General features: G+C 42.6%; 1 protein-coding gene and 4 non-coding genes across 5 annotated transcripts; 4 read left to right on the top strand and 1 right to left on the bottom strand.

Annotated features, from left to right (window-relative positions):
- Positions 1 to 357: 357 nt before the first annotated feature.
- On the top strand, positions 358 to 430 carry LOC130120242 (small nucleolar RNA SNORD49). The gene has a single exon (XR_008810946.1). It is a non-coding gene; the product is annotated as a small nucleolar RNA SNORD49 (small nucleolar RNA).
- A 183-nt stretch (positions 431 to 613) lies between these two features.
- On the top strand, positions 614 to 683 carry LOC130120240 (small nucleolar RNA R38). The gene has a single exon (XR_008810944.1). It is a non-coding gene; the product is annotated as a small nucleolar RNA R38 (small nucleolar RNA).
- Positions 684 to 970: 287 nt separating this feature from the next.
- On the top strand, positions 971 to 1,043 carry LOC130120245 (small nucleolar RNA SNORD49). Its single transcript, XR_008810948.1, has one exon. It is a non-coding gene; the product is annotated as a small nucleolar RNA SNORD49 (small nucleolar RNA).
- Positions 1,044 to 1,221: 178 nt separating this feature from the next.
- Positions 1,222 to 1,291, top strand: LOC130120238 (small nucleolar RNA R38). Its single transcript, XR_008810942.1, has one exon. It is a non-coding gene; the product is annotated as a small nucleolar RNA R38 (small nucleolar RNA).
- Positions 1,292 to 1,619: 328 nt separating this feature from the next.
- Positions 1,620 to 12,531, bottom strand: LOC130119220 (fas-binding factor 1 homolog). Its single transcript, XM_056287659.1, has 28 exons — positions 12,526 to 12,531; positions 12,396 to 12,474; positions 12,247 to 12,292; positions 12,070 to 12,139; positions 11,857 to 11,907; positions 11,616 to 11,757; positions 11,408 to 11,488; positions 10,592 to 10,738; positions 10,346 to 10,472; positions 9,517 to 9,671; positions 9,310 to 9,391; positions 8,683 to 9,147; positions 8,267 to 8,335; positions 8,071 to 8,138; positions 6,988 to 7,037; positions 6,830 to 6,877; positions 6,586 to 6,717; positions 5,858 to 5,958; positions 5,446 to 5,652; positions 4,630 to 4,737; positions 4,293 to 4,432; positions 3,817 to 3,935; positions 3,507 to 3,629; positions 3,152 to 3,337; positions 2,714 to 2,890; positions 2,478 to 2,615; positions 2,017 to 2,110; positions 1,620 to 1,916 (listed from the first exon to the last, which is right to left on the bottom strand). The coding sequence occupies exons 1-28, from the start codon at positions 12,529 to 12,531 to the stop codon at positions 1,660 to 1,662; spliced, it is 3,468 nt and encodes a 1,155-aa protein (XP_056143634.1). The 3' UTR covers positions 1,620 to 1,659.
- Positions 12,532 to 22,825: the final 10,294 nt, after the last annotated feature.

Genomic DNA, 22,825 nt, shown 5'->3' with positions numbered 1-22,825 from the left:
ACAGCTAGAATGCCAAAGGTCTGCAATGCTGTAATTGCTGCAAATGGAGGATTCTTTGACGAAAGCAAAGTTTGATGTAAAAAAAATCTTATTTCAGATACAAATCATTATTTCTAACCTTGTCAATGTCTTGACTCTATTTTCTATTCATTTCACAACATATGGTGGTGAATAAGTGTGACTTTTCATGGAAAACACAAAATTGTTTGGGTGACCCCAAACTTTTGAACGGTAGTGTATATGTTACACGTTGCCCATTCTTCCATCTGAACTTGTCTGCATTGAGTGTCTCAAGGAGAGCCCAAATGTAAAAGGTATGTTCCACATGGCATCCTTACTGATCCAGCTTGCTCTGAGTTTAGTGATGAAAATGCTGCATAGGAAGTGCCGTCTGATGCGATAACTGACGATGGCAAAAGCTGCTCTGAAAAATACTTTACACCCCTGAAACTGATTCTTAGCATGTGTAATTCCAACACTCAGAAAACCGTAACAGTGTCTTCCTTCAGGTACCTCATGGTGTAAGTCTTCAAGAAGATGGATACAGAGATGCAAGCAGGTAACTGATGCAAACGGTGCTCTTAAATAGAAGGTGATCTGAATGCTTAATGGTTCAAGCCTGTGATGACACATGTTATCCCTGTCTGAACTCTAGTGTGGAGTCATGGTAACCTGAGGCTTTGTGAGATGACTAACAAAAAAAATCTTGAGAATGGGATTGGATGAAATGTACTCAAATACTTTGCTCATGACATGCTTGTCCTTTTTTAATTTGCAGATTCCATTGCTCCTTCCATTCACTCAACCTGACCTTTTATGGTGGAGAGAAAATGGTTAAGCTGCAAAGATCTATATGTTACACGTTGCCCATTCTTCCATCTGAACTTGTCTGCACTGAGTGTCTCAAGGAGAGCCCAAATGTAAAAGGTATGTTCCACATGGCATCCTTAGTGATCCAGCTTGCCCTGAGTTTAGTGATGAAAATGCTGCATAGGAAGTGCCGTCTGATGCGATAACTGACGATGGCAAAAGCTGCTCTGAAAAATACTTAACACCCCTGAAACTGATGCTTAGTATGTGTAATTCCAACACTCAGTGAACCTTAACAACGTGTCTTCCTTCAGGTACCTCATGGTGTAAGTCTTCAAGAAGATGGATACAGAGATGCAAGCAGGTAACTGATGCAAACAGTGCTCTTAAATACAAGGTGATCTGAATGGTCTAAGCCTGTGATGACACATGTTATCCCTGTCTGAACTCTAGTGTGGAGATTTGGTAACCTGAGGCTTTGTGAGACGATCCATAAAACAATCTTGAGAATGAGATTGGATGAAATTAACTCTAAAATACTTTGCTCATGGACTGTTTTTTCTTTTTGATTTGCAGATTCCATTGTTGCTTCCACTCACTCAACCTGACCTTTTATGATGGAGAGAAAATGGTTAAGCCACAATTATACCCCGGTGTGTCTGTATAGTTTGTGCAATTATTGTACAAACAAATTTGTTTCAAGTTGTATTCAATAAACGTTTATTGAGAAGCCCATTTAAAAAAATATGGCACATTCAAATTGTGAACACATATAGCAAGTGAAAACGGGAAGACCAGTTATTTTTTATTTTGGTCAATCTGTGTGAGCTGAATTGTTCGACGCTTTCTTTAGAGTATCCAAGAAGAATTGCTCGTCCTGTAAATAGTCCCGGTCCTGACAGAAGACAATATAATGATGTAAAAAGCAACCACATCAATATGAGACGTTATGAGACTGTAATGGTTTCTACTTACCTTCTCTGCAGTGTGCTTTAATAGAGCCAGCCTAGCCTGAAGCTCTACTGACCCGGGGCTTGAGATCAGCGTAGGTGGGGGAGCATTTGGGATATATGCCATTTCAGGATTTGATAATACAAAGTTTTGGGCTAGACAAAAGGGAACACCTAATTTTAGTACGTGGTGGTTATTGTATGGTAATTTCACAAGTTTATTAAATGACAGGATTCAAAAGCTCAAGTTTTTCACCTGGAATAAGTGGCACATGTGGTAGAGGGGTGATGGGAAAACCCTGCCTCAGCCTCTCCGTTTCCTTTTGTATATCTGTTACTCTTATTCGCTCCTATAGCAAGCACAAAGGGTATATATACTAGTAAAATCATGTCTCCTGTTTTTATATTTGATAAATCCAGATTCCAGCTTAGATGCTGTTAAATTGGCAGCACAAGAACTGAAAATACCTAATGTAACTTGTATAACCCTGTATCACAGTTAAAAGATTTAAGGCTTTACAATTACAGCAAGCAACTGGTAGATAAAGAAAATGGACGACACCAACTAGTCCCAGACTTGAATGAGGAAATAAAAGGAACCTCAAAAAGCGTAGAAGAAAGTATCCCTCTTATGGGATGGTGTATGCAAGGTAGACAATGCGGTGACATTTTAATGAAGGCACTTCTATATAAGTTGTATTGAAACTTGACACATACTTGATGAAGGTGATGTTCCTGCTGCCTCAGTCTCTCTATTTGAGAGTGGATAGTTCTCAGCCTGGCCTGGTGTTCGCTCTCAACATGTCTTGCCTCCTGTAAGGCCTGCTCTCCCTCCTCATACTTCTCTGAGGCAAGCTACAAGCACAAAATGAGTAATGTGCTCAAAGTTATAAATTTCTTACCATAAGTCTACATTATAAACTAATAAATCAGCTGATATGGAGATAATTTACCTTGCTGAAGGCCTCGACCTCCTGTGCCCGTGTCTTCAGTTTCAGGGCTGTACTGCTTAGCCTTCCTTTTTCTCTTTCCAGCTCCTCCTTTTCTCTTGCAAGAGTCTCCCTCTCATGTGCCACAGCCTCATCCTTCTGTTTTAGCTCTCCAGCACGAAGCTTCAGGTCTGCCTGTTCCTAAGACAAAAAAAGGCGCATTTGAACCAGGGCAAGCCCATTTGTGTTCTGGGCCACAACGGTATCAGACCTTAACACTAACATACAAAAAAACCCCCAATTTTAAATAGTGCAATAATGTTCACATTTTACATGATACTAAATTTTGAGTAAATATGTCTTTTGAATAAGAGGGTAATAGATCGGTTGGACCTGAATATATTACAAAGTCAGATACTAAAAATCAGCTTTGACAAGCTCCTCACCTCTCATTGAGCCTACCTGTGCCATGCTGATAATTGAGTTCTGTCTGTGGGCATCCCTTTCCATAGCCCGGCTGGCCTCGCGTTCAGCCATCTCCAGTCTCTGCTTTTCCTGGCTGTGGAACTGGGACCACTCAGCTGCTAGCTTCCTTCTCTCCTCTGCACAGTGCTGCATCACTGATTGCTGCTCCTCCAGCAATGCACTCTGACAGAGATACAGACAGACAGACAGACAGAAGCAGTAAAGAGAGCCATGGATTCAGAGAAAAATGTAACGGGTGATAGCTTTAACCTACTGTCTTTACTAAGATGGATGGCAGCCCCACAGAGAAGCAGAAAACCCTTCCTGGGCCATGACAACCTGTAGAACTTACCTTCGCTCTTTCCAGCTCCTCCCTCTCCATGTTGATGTGCATGGTCAGGGAACGCCTCTCCTCTTCTAGGCTTCTCTGGGCAGACTCTGCCTTTGCCTGCTCTGCTGCCACCTTCCACCGCTCCTGAGACACACAATACAGAAGAAAAATAAGACATCTTAATGCTAAAGGAGAGAAACAAAAATGTGAGGAGGCTACAGCGTGTTGGCTCGTGTCCTGTATCACTAGTTCTTAGTAAAACAAATGTGACTTAAAAAAAAGAAGAAGTGGCATCTTCCCTATCCATCTTTGGAATATGCTATGTCTGCACCTTCTCCAGTTGTCTCTGCTGTTCAGCCAGCTGAGTGTCCATTCTGGTGATGACCTCCTTAAGTCGGGCTCGCTCCTCTGTCATGGCTCTCTGTTGCTGATCCAGACGATTCTGCATTACTGAAACATACGTTCACAATGTGACATTAACACAGAGCTGGTAGTAGACAGACTTACAAAAGGGCAGCAGCATTAATCCTACCTTCTAACTTGTAGAGTGCTGACCTCTTGTGTTCAACAATTTGAATAACAACTAACTACTGGTCAAAATTTCAGTAGACTATCAGATTCTCAGCATGTTTGCCGAAATCTGATATTTTGGATTGGCTACAGTAGATATCAGTTTGCTGTGATGACTATAGTTTGCTGTGGACTGTGAGTGAGTAAATTCTTATTACACATAGTCCCTTTGGACCTATTTGAATATCCTGTTCAACGGTGTGTGTGTGTGTGTGTGCTGGAGGGTGTAGGAGGTACCTCGAAGTTGTTCATCCCGCTGCCGCGCTCCCTGCTCAAGGCCCTGGGCCGTGTGTTCATGAGTGCTCTCCACCCGAGAAGACAGGTCTCCCAGCCGTTGGGAGAACTGTTCCATCTGCTCAATCACAACTGTAAGAGACCTGGAACCAAACAGTGGACCTTTTAGGAGATATTTAAGCAATCTAGACTGCAGTTGCTTTGGTTCGTATGAATTCTGCTGAACTGATGCCATAGTGGCAAAGAAGTGCAACAGCAGGTCAATAGCTTTGCCAACAGTAATAGAGGTTTGCGAGACTGTCTATTTATAGATGCTCACTTGGAATTTATGATTTCTAACCTAGTTTGTGATGTTGCACTTGTGACTGCATCAATCTCGTCATCCTTTAACCTCTTCAATCTCTGGACCTGGTCCTCGTGATCCTTTTTCATTTCCAAGATTGATTTCCTGTGGGAAAGATTGGGGCAAATATGAAAGCCACTTTATTTATTTTTTGTCATTGTACAGGTCACAATGAATTTTGTTCTCTGCATTTAACCCATCCTATTGTTGAGGAGCAGTGGGCAGCTGCAGCGCCCGGGGACCAACTCCAGTTCTTCTTTCCATAAAAAATTAAATATACTTGCCCTAAAAAAATTAGATCTAACTATTATAACTTTTATTTCTGGCAGTTGAAACAAAATGTACTTTTTATAACAGTCTAAAAAATCTGGTTGCCTGACATACACAACTACAAATGGTAGTTTCAGCAAAGCTGTCTGATAAATTAAAGGTGCATTCCATCCATGCTCCTAATTCCTATAAAACAATACAGTACTTTATAGGAAGCTATTTAGTGATTTTCAAAATTTCTCCAAGAATATGAAATCATTAAGAATATTAAGAACATACAAGTTGTTCACTAAACTGAAGACAGCTTTTCAGCTGATAAGTGTGCTGAAAACAACTGTATGATAATAGCAATGGTTCTCTCAAGAACATTATTTATTCAATTCATTCATTTATTTATTTATTCATTTATTCAATCACTACTGTACCCGTAACCACAATGAGGACCAGCCATATGGATATCACTGTTATATTAATACTTTAAGGGTAAATATAGCAGAAACTGTATGTGAGGGAAATATGGGAGAAATGTTTCCTGCAATATACCGCTGTAGATCTCTGAGACGCTCGACTTCACGGTCTCGGTCTTGCTGGACCTGGGCCAGTCTGCGCTGGTGCTGAGCTTGCAGTTCAGAGCGCTGCTGTTCAGCCTGCTGCGTTACTGTGGCCAAGCGCTCAATAAGGTCTTCACACTCCCGCCGAGCCTGGGCCTCCCTCTGAGCCGCAGATTCCTCCAGCATCTTCACGCGAGCCCTGGAAGCACACACAATCATTTAGATGGCAAACTTGCACAGCGCCACTTAAGAACAGGGGTATTTCAGATGTAACATGGCAAAGATACATGGATAGTGTTATCATTTAGCACATGTGTTACTGTCAAACACACAAACCAACACAAAGAGAGCAACAGTGTAATTCTTGGACAGAGTCTGAACCATCCCTGCGAAAGAAATCCTACTTGTGCGTGTTCTCCATGAGTTCCATGTCCTGTTTGTGTCGCTGCTGAATGCTCTCCAGCAGCATCTGGCTTTGGTCTCGCTCAAGATGCAGGGTTTTCACCTGGACATGAACACGCAGGAGTCTTAAACAGAAGAAATGCACCAAAATATCTGGAGAGGGGAGGTTGTGACAGCAACGGCAACGTAGCAAATGTTGGGCATAGCGAATGGGGACTCCACCACAGGACCGAAGATGAAGTATTGCTGATAGCAAGAATTAACCTTAAGTGTTTATGAGTTGGATTTATATTTCAATGTCTGCACGTTTGCAAAAACATGTGTTGCACCGGCGCTGCCGTTTGTGTACGTGGTATTTGTCCACATACCTGTGTGTAGTACTTATGTATGCCACTAATGGGAAGTGTGGCGTTCGGAAAACCAAATTACACAGGAGAATCAGGAGAGAGGGAGAGCGTGTCTGTGATAAATAAAAGCGATAAGTAATCCTTATCACTTTTATTATGATGCATTAAGTTTAGGACGATAATCAGAAAATTAACATTAGGGAGAAAATCAGGTTGACTCTCAAAGCCAGTATTGTGAAATTCTTACATGTGTTGTTGGACTAAAAAAAAGAAGTCCAGCAGTGTCTTGTCAATATCAACGTCAATATAAGTGACAAGAAAGGCTGCTCTGATTCTGCCTGGCAATGAACAAGCATATATTATCTGTTATGCCTTCCATGTACCTGCCCATCCAGCTGGATGATGCGAGCTTGTAAGGCCTGATGATCTTCATATTTCTGCTCCCTCTCCTTCCATCTTGGTAGCGACCCTGCATCCAGAGGGCCCCCTTGACCCAGCAGCTGAGACTGAATCAACTTTGAGGACAGAAAAAACAAAAACAAAAAAACAAGTCGTGAATAAAACAGGTGAGTATGCTTGCATTTTGGATAAACTACTTATTAATAAAGGGATTCTTGGGTCTCTTACCTGCTGTTGTAGTAACAGTTGCTGAAGACTGTCTGATGAAATTGTAAGCTGTTTAAGACAAATGGTATGACTTCAAAAAAACAATACCAATCAAAAAAAATTATTTTTTTTCTAAACACTTTAAATAATACATTCTTGGTGTTTGAAAGCAGAGCTACCTGTTGTTGGCCAGCAGGAGCGATGTTCTGCATTTGGTTTTGTTGCGGCACTGATGAGCAAAGCAAGACAGGGATTTACCATCAGGACATTACTGGAACTGAACTAGATCAACAGTGGAAAAAAGATGCTACGTCACCTAAAAACTGTGACTTTCCCATTTCGTGTTTACCTACACCACATAGAGCAAGGCAGTGTGGTGGACATGGAGCTTGACAGAGGCTGCCACTGCAGGGGTTGGTAGTTAGCAGACAGGTCTGCAGCCTTACTAGACCATCCTGATGCCTCAGAGTCCTGCAGGGGTGGGTGTTGATGGGGCTGGGACTGGGGCTTAGATAGAGGCTGGGGGTGGCTAACGCTAGCATCAGAGACTGGTATGGGACCCGCAGCTTGGAGATGGGGGTGAGGGTCTACCTTAATGGGGAGAGCTGCTGGTGGAGCGGATATTAGGGCATGGTGAGGGGAGAGGGCTGGCTGTGAAATGGGTGTGTGCTGGGTGACAAGCGAGGGTGACTGTGTGGGTGACAAGGGATCTTGGGGATTACAGAGAGGGGAGAGTTGATGATTAAGTAGGTTGTGGGATGTTGATATGTGGCTCTTCCACTATGCTTTATTAAAATTTTTTGAGCGTGCATGCTCTGATTAATTCAATCCATCAAAATGGCAGACCCTTTGGACAAGCCTGGCTCTTCTTGCTGCTCAGTCTGATCTATTTATTACAATTAGTACTCTATTACTCCAGCATTTTATTAGTCCGTTTGAACTAAAGTGGCTATCTTACAATGAAAATAATGAAATGCATTTTTGCTATGTGGTTCATACAGCATGTTATTCTGAAGAGGGCTTTTTGAGACAAAACGAGGAATTAAGTATCAAAGTACTTAAGATTAATAACCTAGTGTTGATGAAAATTTTTAGTAGCTTTAGAAAATTCACTTCAGTATTACTGGGGAATGACTAATAGCCTTGTTTAGAGTACGACTGACCTCTATGTGAGGGAAATCAGCTGGTTCAAAAGAAGGTGGTCTACCTTGTCTAAAGTGTTGGTAGAGATGGGACTTGGGGAGGAAGGAATGAGTCAATACCTTGTTTGGGCTTATCCCTGACTGGGGTAAATTGAGCCGTGGGCCTGGGCTGTCTTTGAGAGGTCTCTCTGTACCCCACATGAAGGGAATAGAGTAATTAAAGTTATAGTGGTTAAAGAGTCGTAGCGTCACTTATCACAAATATCATACATCTAGGATAAATGCATGCTGCAAATTAACATAATTGGTATCTTACCCTGGTTCCTTGATGGCTGTAAACGTGTCCTCCTCTCTGCCCTTAATAAGCGATGAAGAGACTTGTTTACTGAAAAGAAAGCAGATGATTGATCAGTCGAGAAAGACCGGGTGGTTAATTTACTGTCAGTTATGACTGTTAGATGTGCAAGGCTCAGTGTTTTTGGTTTTTACCGATTTTCACCGAAAAATTCCCAGATTTTTTAAAAGGAGCAGATCGGTTTAAACCAATTTTCACCCGGATTTTACGTTTCCACGGATTCAAAAGTTATTCCTGTTCGTGTGAGGTTATGTAACAGTGTCCTCTTGTGGCGAAATTTGGCACGTTGGATGGCTTTGGAAAAATAAAAACCGAAAACGCTGAGCCTTGTAGATGTGGCACCACTTGTGTTGTATCACTAGATCTATGTGCAGTACCTTAGAAGGGAGTCCAGATCCACCTCATCACCCAACCCCAAAGAGTCCTCCTGCTTGGATCTTCTTGTGTCTGAGTTTGAGGCTGCCAGAGCCTTCTTTCTACTCAGGGCCCCTGTTAGCCAGTCATCCTCCTCTTCTTCCTTCTTTTGGCTCTCAGCCACCTCTGTTTTGGGAGGGTTGGCAGATGTAGTAGCTGATGTCTCAACCTTTGTTTTTGCAGGTGTGGCACAACTACCAGACAGCGAGCGCCTTCTCTCTACTACAGGTGAGGTTGGAATCTTTGAGGTCTCTGGCTCACTCTTGGGCTCCTTGATGTCTTCATCTTGATAATTATAGTCATTGTTTGTCTTGAGGCCCAGCCAGTCAGCTGAGGTTCGGGAGCGGGTGGAGGTGGTGGGTGTTGTAGGGGTGCTGGGTTTAGGTTTACGCTCAGGAGTAGAGGAACTGATATCTTCTGTGGAGAATCTGAGACAACATCATGAGTTAAACTCATATTCAGTCAAACAAGTGGACTGTAATGTGGCGCACCATTGATGGAAAAACAGCAACTGAAAGAATGCTCTTATGCATACTTTTGGTTGGCATAAAGCCTACTGTGGAATGCCATGACTGGACTTAGCCCCACACCTGACAGTCTGCTTGCCTGACTGGCGCCCTTCAGGGGTGGACACCAAAGTGGGCTGATATGAAAGAAATGTGAAGTCCTCTTCTGGTAAAGGTTTTGACAAATATGGAAAAACAAAAATGAGTTCTGAATATTTCATTCTTCTAAACTGAACTTTCTCACAACTATTTAAGCCAAAAGCCACCGTGAAATGATGTTGTTTCCAGTACCTTTAGCACTGGAGATCTTTTCTTGTTGTGGTTTCTCTGGAGGCTGAGACTGGTTCTTCCTCTCCCCTGTGGGTGGTCGCTCCAGAAGACGAGGCGATGTCCCACGTTCCAAAATCTCATCCAGCCTGGTGCGAGCTCTCTGCTTGGGCTCACTACTAAACCAAAAACAGAGCAGGGGAATAGGGTTATTATTTATGATTTATTTGCCCTTTTAATCGGAATCTGTTTTCATCAACATAGAAACTGCACATTCAATGAATCTTCCTGGGTGGGGTGCTCACAGAACATTTGAGACATATTGCAGCAAGATAAAATCTGAATTGAGTGGCCAAGGTAGTAAAGGAATTTGTGGAATGATTGGCCTCTTCTGTACAGAGGACAAAAACAAAGACAAACAATTCACAAGCCTGCAGATTGTTGGTCTCTGCAATAAAAAAAAAAAAACACCAGTTGAGAGTCCCACTTTAGGAGAAATTGCAGGGTTGTGCAAGACCACAGAGAGAGCCTCAGCCAAGAGCAACCACCTTCATTTGATTCTTTTCATTTTGTATACTTGTTCTTATTACTGACTTCGCCTCTGCAGGAATTCTGTAAGGGTAGCAAGACCCCAACCTTCACACTTTTTATAATTGTTTGTTTTATTTATTTTGTCATTTTGGTAGTTGAGGAATTTAAGTTTATTCAGCTGTTCTGAATCTATCAGCTGAATGCTTAAAATGTAAATTTAGACCGTACACTGTCCGTTCTTTGACAAGTTTGGACATTGTTTCTAAATTAAGTTATTTAAAAAACACATTATGAGACTGTATCCAACAAAATGGGGGTTTACCTCTCCCTATCTTGATGAAGCGTAGTCTCTTTCTTTTTAGATGGCTCCTTTTCACTGTCAAATCCTAGCGCATCCATCAGATCACCCTCATCATCATTAAATATAAGCTCCTCTTTCTTCTTTGGCCCTTTAGTTGGTGAAGAGAACATGCACACAGATATTTCAGTCAATATTTTATTACAAAGAATGAAGAATGAAACTGATGAATTATATGGACGATAATAATAGTTTAAAAATAAAACCTACCAGTTTCCTTCTTCTTTTGGATAGGGAACATGGAAGGAGATAGCCCTGATTTTTCAGGTTGAGTCTTTTGTATACTGGCTTTAGGTTCTTTTTTGGTTTCTTCGGGAAGTAAGTCATCAAGCACGTTGGCCAGGGGGTCATCTAGATCTTTGGAGAGGAGTTGAAAACCTAATAAAACCAATGCCTTGTGAAGCTGCTATGTTGGAAATAGTGATGTCTCTGGACACCGGACTGAAAATTACAAATGCACTGAACTAACACATATTCAGGATTTTTACATATTACATATATGTAAATTTACATACCATCTATCTATTTAGCTATCCATCCATCCATGAATGGTGCTAAGTACTCTGAAGAAACTGAAGGTGATTGCATAGTGCAAGACTTACTGAACAACTAAAAGCACCACATTAGCCATCCAAGCAAAGTATTCTAGAGTGCTGCATCCCAACCGAGCCACCAGATAAAATTTTTGATGGCATAGCCAACTTGGTGCTGAATCTTGTCAACTTTTGTTGCATGCAGCCATCCAAAGCTAACTACTGAAATACATTTTTCCAGTTGATCTAGAAAATCTTTGCCAGCTCAACAAGCTATATCTTTGACAATGTACCTTTAACTGACGTTGTTTGGACAAAATGTTCACCATCTCCATCACCATTATCATCATCATCGTCTGAATGAATGCAGTAATTCAAGGAGAAATAATGCATAATTATATAAGAAACAGTTTACGAGTGGAACTATGTGGTTTCACCCGTCAAGATTCACCAAGCTCAGTAACAGGTGTACGGGCATGGGTCATTCACTCACCAGAGAAGGTGAATTTCTTGTAGCCATGAGCTGTGGATGAAGGGGCAGAGTTTGGCTTCTTCCCTTCCAGGATGGGCTCATCTGCATGAGAGGGGACGGGTAGGAGATACTATTCATTCTGATTACTGCTTTTAATGCAAACCTCAAGGCCACACATGGTTTGAACGTAATGGTCATAGTCTGAAGTACAAACATATTGCAGTGCTACCTGTTTCCCTAGGTTTTACATTAGTCTCTGATTTGGGAGGATCTTTCTTTGCTCCACTACTGTCAAAGGGCTTTGTTTGTGGTGGTGCTGAACTAGGCTTTCTCTTTGATCCAAACAGAGCAGCATCCAGATCATCCATGTCCTGTACAAGGATAAACACAGACACAACAGTGGCGCTCAATCAACGTGCGAACAACAAACGTGAGCTAACACTCTTTATGTTCACCCTCATCATCATTACCTTCATCTTCTTCAATATGTCATCTGGGTCAGCCTCTGACACGTCAGAATCCTTGGACAAATATAAAAATAACAGAAAAATAACTGGCTAAATGAAATAACCACAGAAGATTTATGTAAAATAAAACTGTAAATTAGAATATCTAATGCTAGGAATACAGACATCAATAGGAAGAACTAAAGCCCCACATTATATCTGTCACCATCAACCTACCACAACATTGCTGCCATCCCTCTCTGCTTCTTCAGCTAGCTTTTGGAAAAAGTCATCGTTGAAGGAGGAGCTGGAGAAGATATTAAACATAACTTACAAGCAGGCAGAGAGTTACTTGCAGGTCGTGAGCTACCTTAATGGTATATGCCATATTTATCCTATTGTTTTTTTACTTACTTCTTGATGACTTCACCACGAGTTGGTTTCCCACTTGCCAGGTATTCTGGCGAGCAAACAGTTAACATTTATGACGTGAAACAGGCAATATTAGACACTAGTTCACCAAAAAAATCAATTTTGGAGAGCTGCGTAACAATCTGTCTTACCATTATCACGAAGCAGATCATCCAATAAGTCGTCGTCTACGAACGAATCTTTGAAAAACCATGCAGTGATAGAAATTAACTTCACGAGGTTGACGTTTAATTCAAAAAAATTGAGTTAATTGTTGTGTACATTCATAAAAACGACGCTAAATTCAGTTGTAAAAATAACTTACTTTTATACGATTTACTCCTCTGCTTTGAAGCCTGTAAACAATGTCAACGAGAGTGTTTCATTGATTGAATAAGGCAGCGTGTAAACCCTGGTTCAGGTAGAGCAACTAAGTTATATGCACAGAGAGAACGACACATGAGTGAAACATGATAAACAAGTGAAATTCATTATTTTACTAGGCTTGGCAGGATAAATGAAGTATTATGCACAGAGAGAATGACACGAGTGAAATATGAGATAAACAAGTGAAATGCATTATTTTACTAGGCTTGGCTGGATAAATGTAGTATTATGCACAGAGAGAATGACACATGAGTGAAACAAGTGAAATGCATTATTTTACTAGGCTTGGCAGGATAAATGTAGTATTATGCACAGAGGGAATGACACATGAGTGAAACATGAGATAAACAAGTGAAATGCATTATTTTACTAGGCTTGGCAGGATAAATGTAGTATTATGCACAGAGAGAATGACACATGAATGAAACAAGTGAAATGCATTATTTTACTTGGCTTGGCAGGATGCATGTAGTATGCAGCGGTGCTCCGCTAATTAAACGCACTCACCATATTGAGTTCTTGCGCCTGAGCGAGCTTTTAAGGCGTCTTGCGTCACCATTGGCAACCACACTGCTGGTTGCGGATGGGTTTGCGTTAGCGGTGGTAAAACACTCAAAAACGTTTGCCTTTCATGCTCGGTGTCGCATCTTTTCCGTGTCTTCATGCTCGGTGTCGCATCTTTTCCGTGTTTTTAAAAGAGCAAACGTGCTGTAGCTAGGACGACGCCTGGCTTGCTATCATTATAACGGAGGCTAGCTAACGCTAGCTAATGTCTTATCAGTCGCTGCTACCGTTACGCACATTTCCGGCTGCGAGATACTCGTCACCGGAACTCGTATAGTCTCCCAAGCCTTTTTTGTTTGACTATAATAGCGAGACTAACGTTTTGTAATAAATACGAGGCCAACCGCAGGAAATCTGTTTAATCTTTTAAACCGGCGCGATTTCCCCGTGGCTCCCTATCCGCCGTGTAGCCATACGGACGTTTACGTCCTGTTCTAAAGTTCGCGGTGCATTCTGGGTAAAGTATTGCAGGAGTAAAGGCAGGCTAATTGCAAAGGTTCGTTGTTTTCGGATGTATTTTAGTAGAAAATGTCCAGTTTGCAACGCTTTTGACTGTCTGAGTTGCCTCTTTTCTTCGAAAGTAGTTACCAGTCGTTGCTCCCATTCGTCACTAGATGGCGCCTGAACTGAAATTACGCTAAAACGATTACAACTGCAACCAACACCCCCCCCAACAATCCCGACTTATTGCTCTGCTTTGTGTTTAGTTCTGCGTAGATCTGGGTTGTCGTTGCAATGTGCATTATGCCGGCGATAGTCATTCATCACCTTCTTATACCAGTTTTATTGTGGTTGCTGGAACCGACTGCACATTTGCACATTTTTAATGTTACAATACCTGTTCATTATGGTTAATATGTTACCGACTGCACATTTGCACATTTTTAATGTTACAATACCTGTTCATTATGGTTAATATGTTACCGACTGCACATTTGCACATTTTTAATGCTACAATACCTGTTCATTATGGTTAATATGTTACCGACTGCACATTTGCACATTTTTAATGTTACAATACCTGTTCATTATGGTTAATATGTTACCGACTGCACATTTGCACATTTTTAATGTTACAATACCTGTTCATTATGGTTAATATGTTACCGACTGCACAGTCTGCCATTTGCACAAGTTCACTGTTTACAGACGTTCTCTACTGTAACACACTGCCCAACAAAGTACATGCAAAGTCTGGCTGCTTTTGCACATGTATCTTGTTCTTGTACTATGATTTCTCTAAGTCCTTTTACAAGTACTTTTTTGTACTTCTGTGTTGAGCCAGCAAAACAAATATGTCATGAAAAGAATAAGTGCAAACTTGCTTTTCATCTTTGATAAATAAACTTGGAAGTTGAAAGCTGACGTGGCCAGGCACACAGGACCATTCCTGGCACATAAAATCATTCCTTATGAAGTATCTCTCTCTTTGTTCCTTAATCACTTCATCACCACTCAGCTAGCTCTTAAAATGTCTTCGAGCTGGAGTCTGAAGTCTAGGTAGACTTTTGTTCAACATTAGCTAATCATATGTGCTGTCGTCACGAGAACAGACATTGCCCAGATTTATTATAGTTTATTTTTCTCTTTTTGTTTTGAGAACTAAGTTTGAAAATCTTGAAATACCTTCTAAGCCACGTGTACATACAGGAACATCTAGTCGTTTGAAAAGCTTGAAATACCCTCTAAAACATACGTACATACAGGAACACCTAGTCTGTCATTGTGTTTGTCTGATCTGACTATGTCAAAGCATAGCATATTCTATTTTGATCGTATATTTAGTTTGCAAAGATTCATTTATCAAGTGTACTTTGGCAGCCAGCAATATTTCCACATAAATAAGTACATTTAACCTACAAATTCATGCAAAGCAAATTCATTATTGGTTAGACATGGTCAACATAAACACATAATTAACAATAATCCTACTATGACGATGTCATGCACATGTACTGTTGCAAAGTCTCTTAAGTTTGCAGATTTCTTGTCAAAATGGTGCTAATGTGTTACTATTGGCATGTGATTTTAAGGATAACTGGGGGGCTGTAAATTATATTTTATTAATTCATGATCCATCCAAATGCTGATTGTTCAGTGCACACTTAAGGCCTTTAATCAGATAAGGAAACAGAATCCCTCCCATCTTTTTATTTGATCAGTCAGGCAGAGAATAGAAAATAAAGAACAAGTCAAATCAAGTTTAGTTATGCAGCCCTAAATAACGGATGTAGTCTCAAAGGGCTGTACAGATCAGGAAAAACGCAGCAGAAAAAAAATATTTCAGGGAAAAACCTCAAGAGGAGCATCAGAGGAGGAAATCCGTCTTCCAGGATTGGTGTGCAGTAGGTGTCAGATGGGCAATGTAGATAATGCAGTAACAGATTTAGATGTAAAAAGAAAAAAGTATTTCTAGGGAGCAGGATCAATTGTGGGGCAGTTGAACAGGTAAACGGCCCGAATGTCATTTAAATGCCAGACACAACACATAGACGCCGGCCTCGAATCAGGAAAGTTCACTACACTCTTTTCCTGTACAAAAATGTGTACTGCAAAGTCATCCAGCGATTTGCACAGAGCTGACCATTGTTTCTTGAACCTTTACCTCTCTGGAGCCAAAAGAGATGGCAAACGGTGCAGGCCACCATAAAAAAAAAACTGTACAGAACTGATTTAAATAACGAATTAGTAGGAGTGGAACTTTTCAAACCACCCAGCCATTTCAGTTCGGAGGAGAGGACCACACTCCTTCACTGATGCAATGACGTCCACTGTGGTTACTGAAAGAACCCATCGACCATATTATGGTAACGCTCTACAACGAGTAGCTGTAACTACTGATTAATAGACAAGTTAACAGGGCACTTAAAAACTCTTAAAGCTCACTTATGCACGAAAATAAACACGTCCATTTCAAACAATGCAACCGTTACTGCCCCACATACACATACGCCACCTTTACGCCCCCCTGGTGAAACTCCTCACTGCCAGGTGAGAAGAAGCGGCTGGCGACTCCACTTGTATCGGAGCAGGCATGTGGTAGTCTGCAGCCCTCCCCGGATCGGCAGAGCAACGACTGGGACAGCTCGGAAAATGGGGTAATTGGCCAAGTACAATTACACGCAAAAGTATTGTGAGGGAACACAAAACTGCCCCCCTAATTCTGTTTTTCCTCACCATGTCCCTAATACGGCTCCGTACAATAAGGAGGAAGGGGGAGGGGAGCGTTTCCTCAAAGATTTCCGCCATTTTTAAAAGGTAGAGGCTAGTTCCCGTCGATGCAGAGAACGGAAATGGAGTAGAGAACGGTCAACTGAGCATGCGCGAAATGCCTCCACCACGCCTCCACACGCCCCGCCTAGCATCCAGGCGCTAGGGTTCTAGGAAGACCCGCCCCTACTCTGCGTCTGATTAGCTAACTTTAACCCTAACCCCGCCCTAACCCTAACCTACCCAAACAACGGAGGCGACGAGTACTTGCGCATGCTCAGTTGACCGTTCTCTGCATCGACACCATTTTTTAAATCTCTTCGGCAGCGTCTTCGTCGTGTCTCGCTGGTCTCGCTTGAACTATTTGCTACACTGCCCCCACGGTTTCCGGTGGTACTGCGCCGCTTCGCCCGTGTCAGAAAACGTGCACAAATACAGACAAAATGAAGGCGGAGCACGGACAGGAGGCTTCGTCCGTGTCCGCATTTAACGTTGAGCATAAATGAGGCCGTACATCCATCCATCTATTATCCAAACCGCTTATCCTGCTCTCAGGGTCGCGGGGATGCTGGAGCCCATCCCAGCAGCCATTGGGCGGCAGGTGGGGAGACACCCTGGACAGGCCGCCAGGCCACCACTGGACAAAAACAGCCCAACAGTGTCCCATTGGACCAAAAGCCCACCCGTACAACACACCCATAAACATTAGCAGAAGGATTAAAAACACTGTAAACTACTAATAAGACACGCTAGTCCCTAGCTAACGGGCCTGACCCTTTAGCCGAGCGGTTAGTGATGTCGCCTTGTGGTGCACTACACCTCGCATCGAATCCCGCACCGGGCAAGAAAATAACCGGTTACAACACTAATAACCGTGTTATTGGTATGGTGTGTGGAAAGTTGCATCAAGTGCCTTCTTCCGTTTTATATCTAAACTGAACCAGTTCCTAATACCATGCAGACTAGCAGAACTGTAGCATGGCTCATGCTTCTGCCACGAGGTTCCTGTGTATCGGCTCCATTCCGCATAGTGACAAGATTTAGTAAACACGAGTTGGGTGCTGAGAAAAGGGGGGGAAAAGAAAACAATAATTAAAAACAAGGAAGAATTCCATAAGTCACGGCGAGCATCGCTGGATAAATCTGTCGACACTTCCAGAGGTGTGGCGACTAGCGGGTTCCTAAGCTAGCGGGGTGCACGTGACTGTGACCGCAGGCTACATGTAATGACCTGTCTGAAAAATCATCTAAAATCGGAATGAGGTGCAGGCCACAGACCGGAAGTATTGAATGGAAACATGCCGCCATACTCCACCATGCCAAAAATAAAGCCACAGCGGAGCTGACTTGATGTAAAGCCCGTGTTTTACAGTTGACTTCTTTTCTTTTCTTTTGAAGACTTAGATAGCAATAAAGTCACGGCTGAGACTACGTGCATGCTGTATTATTCTAGTACTTGTTAAAAATGTATTGCAGCGAGATTACAAGTGCAGTAACTATACTAGACTAGCTAAACTAGAATAGCGTAAACTACTAATAAGACACGTTAGCCCCTAGCTAACGGGTCTGACCCTTTAGTCGAGCGGTTAGTGACGTCGCCTTGTGGTGCAGTACACCCCGTATCGAATCCCGCACCGGGCGGGAAAATAACCGGTTACAATATGTGCATGTGCTATGTGCATGTGACCGTGATCATACGCATGAATGTCAATGAGCAAGGCCTCGCACGTCAAGTTCCACAGGGCCTCGCACGGCCCCTGCGACGGCCCTGCAGACTAGACTGTCGAGAGCGGTCTATCTGGGCCATTTATCTACCTTAACCGTTTAGGACTTTGTGCCTAAACTCAACCTTCAGGCTTGTAACGCTCCTATTAGCAATTATTCATCAATGATCAGGTGGTTACAGACATGTTTACGGTGTTGAGTATGGGCTTATGCGTGCCCCGTTACTCGTTTAGATTCTTAAGCATGACCCATCTTGCTCACTTCTTATAGAGTCAGCAAAAACGAGCTAATCATCTAATTTTAGAGATGCGAGAGATTAAATAGCAAACAGCCTCCACCTCGTTAAAACCGCCCCCTCTAAAAACTCCTCCCGTTCCCCAAAGTGCACACAGGACACGGGTCATTACATTCGGTGAAAAACAAAATAAAAGAAGTAAAGCATTGCGCCTGGTAACATCGAGGCACAGAGAAATGGCCACTTGTTAAAAACCTGACAGTTTGTCCGGCCTTAACGTGACGTCCCAGATGGCTCGGAGATAAACAGAGGAGGAATACTGTAAGTTCAGCTGCAGCTGAAATGCGTTTCACGTCTAGCCTTAAGATTTGGAGTTCGCCAGACCCAAGGGGGGAAGCTTCAGATTATCTCTTGGGGCGAGGGGCATCAGTGAGGGGAAGCCAGGATCAAAAAAGCCATTTTTTTTTGGTTTTTTGCTTGTGTTCTTGCTGATGATTCCTGGTATTGCACCAACAGCAACAGAGCACAGGGAACAGAGCTGTCAAGTCTAGAAGTACCAGATCAGTGGGAGGAAACAGGATCGCAGGAAAATCTGTCATGTTGTGTCTCGGCGGTTAGCGCCTGACAAGGTCCGCTTGGAAAAACATGAACAGAGAGAAAGTGAGCTGGGGGGGGGGGGTGTTTGGCTTATCCATTGTTGGGAAAGCAATAAACAGATCTTGATCGTTTCTTGCTTATACGGGGGGAGAACGTGGCCAAATGAGAGAGAGCTCGGCAGGCTGTGCATCCTCTGAGATGAGGCCCCGTGTCTGGTCTAGTTCGAATCTGCAAGAAAGAAAGCAGAGGAGGGTGCAAAAGCTGACATGGTAAGACATGAATTATTTAAGAAAATAATCTACAATCTACTGTGAGGCGGAAAGAGGGATCTGATTCAACTAAGCAGACTCGTTTCAAGCGAGACTGGCTCGGAGCGGAGGTGAAAGATAACCCTCGAAAAGCCGACTACATGTGTACTGCCTAAATGCAGGGGTTGATTCGTTTCATTGCCTCGTAGTCGCAAGGTTATGTGCAGATCTGCTAAAAAGTGAGGTCGAGCGGAGGTAATGTATGTATAATAACCTACCAGCCAGTCGATGGCTTGTTGTTCCGCCTCTGAATCATTTAGTATTAGAAGTGTAGTGGTGAAAGCTGAATGTGGGGCAGCGGGCGACTCGACACTTTATGCATCTCTGCCTCAGGAGCATCAGCACAGGTGCTCTACTTCCCCCCCCCCCCCCCCCGCCGCCTGGAGCTCCCTCCCTGTGTCTGTCCGTCCGTCTCTGTGTCTGTAACTTGTGTCTGTCTCTGTCTGTCTCTGTCAGGTCAAGTCAAGCCAAGCCAAGTCTGAGTTCATTTAAAGCGCACTATCACACCGAGGCGTCCCAACACACTTTGCAACAAAAACAGCATTCTGTAACTTGCGTCCGCCTCTGTGTCTGTCTCTGTCTCTATGTCTGTAACTTGTGTCTGTCTCTGTGTCTGTTTCTGTCTCTATGTCTGTAACTTGTGTCTGTCTCGATATTCTCTGTCTCTTTCTGTAACTTGTGTCTGTCTCTGTGTCTGTCTCTGTCTCTATGTCTGTAACTTGTGTCTGTCTCTGTCTCTACATCTGTAACTTGTGTCTGTCTCTATGTCTGTAACTTGTGTCTGTCTCTATGTCTGTCTCTGTCTCTACATCTGTAACTGTGTCTGTCTCTATGTCTGTCTCTGTCTCTATGTCTGTAACTTGTGTCTGTCTCTATGTCTGTCTCTGTCTCTACATCTGTAACTTGTGTCTGTCTCTATGTCCATCTCTGTCTCTACATCTGTAACTTGTGTCTGTCTCTGTCTCTATGTCTGTACTTGTGTCTGTCTCTATGTCTGTCTCTGTCTCTATGTCTGTAACTTGTGTCTGTCTCTATGTCCGTCTCTGTCTCTATGTCTGTAACTTGTGTCTGTCTCGATATTCTCTGTCTCTGTCTGTAACTTGTGTCTGTCTCTATGTCCATCTCTGTCTTTACATCTGTAACTTGTGTCTGTCTCTATGTCTGTCTCTGTCTCTATGTCTGTAACTTGTGTCTGTCTCTATGTCTGTCTCTGTCTCTATGTCTGTAACTTGTGATCTGTCTCTGTCTATATGTCTGTAACTTGTGTCTGTCTCTATGTCCATCTCTGTCTATATGTATGTAACTTGTGTCTGTCTCTATGTCTGTCTCTGTCTCTATGTCTGTAACTTGTGTCTGTCTCTATGTCTGTCTCTGTCTCTACATCTGTAACTTGTGTCTGTCTCTATGTCCATCTCTGTCTCTACATCTGTAACTTGTGTCTGTCTCTGTCTCTATGTCTGTAACTTGTGTCTGTCTCTATGTCTGTCTCTGTCTCTATGTCTGTAACTTGTGTCTGTCTCTATGTCCGTCTCTGTCTCTATGTCTGTAACTTGTGTCTGTCTCGATATTCTCTGTCTCTGTCTGTAACTTGTGTCTGTCTCTATGTCCATCTCTGTCTTTACATCTGTAACTTGTGTCTGTCTCTATGTCTGTCTCTGTCTCTATGTCTGTAACTTGTGTCTGTCTCTATGTCTGTCTCTGTCTCTATGTCTGTAACTTGTGATCTGTCTCTGTCTATATGTCTGTAACTTGTGTCTGTCTCTATGTCCATCTCTGTCTATATGTATGTAACTTGTGTCTGTCTCTATGTCTGTCTCTGTCTCTATGTCTGTAACTTGTGTCTGTCTCTATGTCTGTCTCTGTCTCTACATCTGTACTTGTGTCTGTCTCTATGTCCATCTCTGTCTCTACATCTGTAACTTGTGTCTGTCTCTGTCTCTATGTCTGTAACTTGTGTCTGTCTCTATGTCTGTCTCTGTCTCTATGTCTGTAACTTGTGTCTGTCTCTATGTCCGTCTCTGTCTCTATGTCTGTAACTTGTGTCTGTCTCGATATTCTCTGTCTCTGTCTGTAACTTGTGTCTGTCTCTATGTCCATCTCTGTCTTTACATCTGTAACTTGTGTCTGTCTCTATGTCTGTCTCTGTCTCTATGTCTGTAACTTGTGTCTGTCTCTATGTCTGTCTCTGTCTCTATGTCTGTAACTTGTGATCTGTCTCTGTCTATATGTCTGTAACTTGTGTCTGTCTCTATGTCCATCTCTGTCTATATGTATGTAACTTGTGTCTGTCTCTATGTCTGTCTCTGTCTCTATGTCTGTAACTTGTGTCTGTCTCTATGTCTGTCTCTGTCTCTACATCTGTAACTTGTGTCTGTCTCTATGTCCATCTCTGTCTCTACATCTGTAACTTGTGTCTGTCTCTGTCTCTATGTCTGTAACTTGTGTCTGTCTCTATGTCTGTCTCTGTCTCTATGTCTGTAACTTGTGTCTGTCTCTAGGTCCGTCTCTGTCTCTATGTCTGTAACTTGTGTCTGTCTCGATATTCTCTGTCTCTGTCTGTAACTTGTGTCTGTCTCTATGTCCATCTCTGTCTTTACATCTGTAACTTGTGTCTGTCTCTATGTCGGTCTCTGTCTCTATGTCTGTAACTTGTGTCTGTCTCTATGTCGGTCTCTGTCTCTATGTCTGTAACTTGTGATCTGTCTCTGTCTATATGTCTGTAACTTGTGTCTGTCTCTATGTCCATCTCTGTCTATATGTATGTAACTTGTGTCTGTCTCTATGTCTGTCTCTGTCTCTATGTCTGTCTCTGTCTCTATGTCTGTAACTTGTGTCTGTCTCTATGTCCGTCTCTGTCTCTGTGTCTGTAACTTGTGATCTGTCTCTATGTCTGTCTCTGTCTCTATGTCTGTCTCTGTCTATATGTATGTAACTTGTGTCTGTCTCTATGTCTGTCTCTGTCTCTATGTCTGTAACTTGTGTCTGTCTCTATGTCCGTCTCTGTCTCTATGTCTGTAACTTGTGTCTGTCTCGATATTCTCTGTCTCTGTCTGTAACTTGTGTCTGTCTCTATGTCCATCTCTGTCTCTACATCTGTAACTTGTGTCTGTCTCTATGTCTGTCTCTGTTTCTATGTCTGTAACTTGTGTCTGTCTCTGTCTTTGTGTCTGTTTCTGTCTATGTCTGTCGCGTCTGTCCCTAGTCTGTCAGTGTCTGTCTCTCTCTGTCACTTGTCTCTGTCTTTGTGTCTGTCTCTGTATCTGTCTGTCTGTGTCTGTCACATGTGTCTGTTTCAGTCTCTTATCTCTGTTTCTATAGCCGTCTCCATGTCTGTTTCTATGTCTTTCTCTGACCTTGTCTCTTTCTGTCCCTCGCTCTCTCTCTCTCTCCCTCTGTCTGTCTCTTTATCTCACCTGAAGGAAGACGTTTTCTTTCTGCCTGTTTCAACACCTACTTTATGATGTCCCTTTGCATTAGAAAAGCAGGCCACCCTCCGTGCCAGGTGAGCTGTGGACATTTCGCCGTGTGTACACTTTCCATTGGACACCATCTTAAC

The sequence above is a fragment of the Lampris incognitus genome, chromosome 10 (assembly GCF_029633865.1).
Source record: "Lampris incognitus isolate fLamInc1 chromosome 10, fLamInc1.hap2, whole genome shotgun sequence".
In the NCBI taxonomy this organism is placed as follows: Eukaryota; Metazoa; Chordata; class Actinopteri; order Lampriformes; family Lampridae; genus Lampris; species Lampris incognitus.
Note: the sequence above shows the minus strand (reverse complement) of the source record. Positions and strands in the feature narration are given on the sequence as shown.

Coding starts and splice junctions, on each gene's coding strand:
- LOC130119220 (XM_056287659.1), bottom strand. Junction 9,392..9,516: donor AAAGATCTCCAGTGCTAAAG/GTACTGGAAACA, acceptor AACCTTTACCAG/AAGAGGACTTCACATTTCTT. Junction 3,630..3,816: donor AGCAGAGACAACTGGAGAAG/GTGCAGACATAG, acceptor TGTGTGTCTCAG/GAGCGGTGGAAGGTGGCAGC.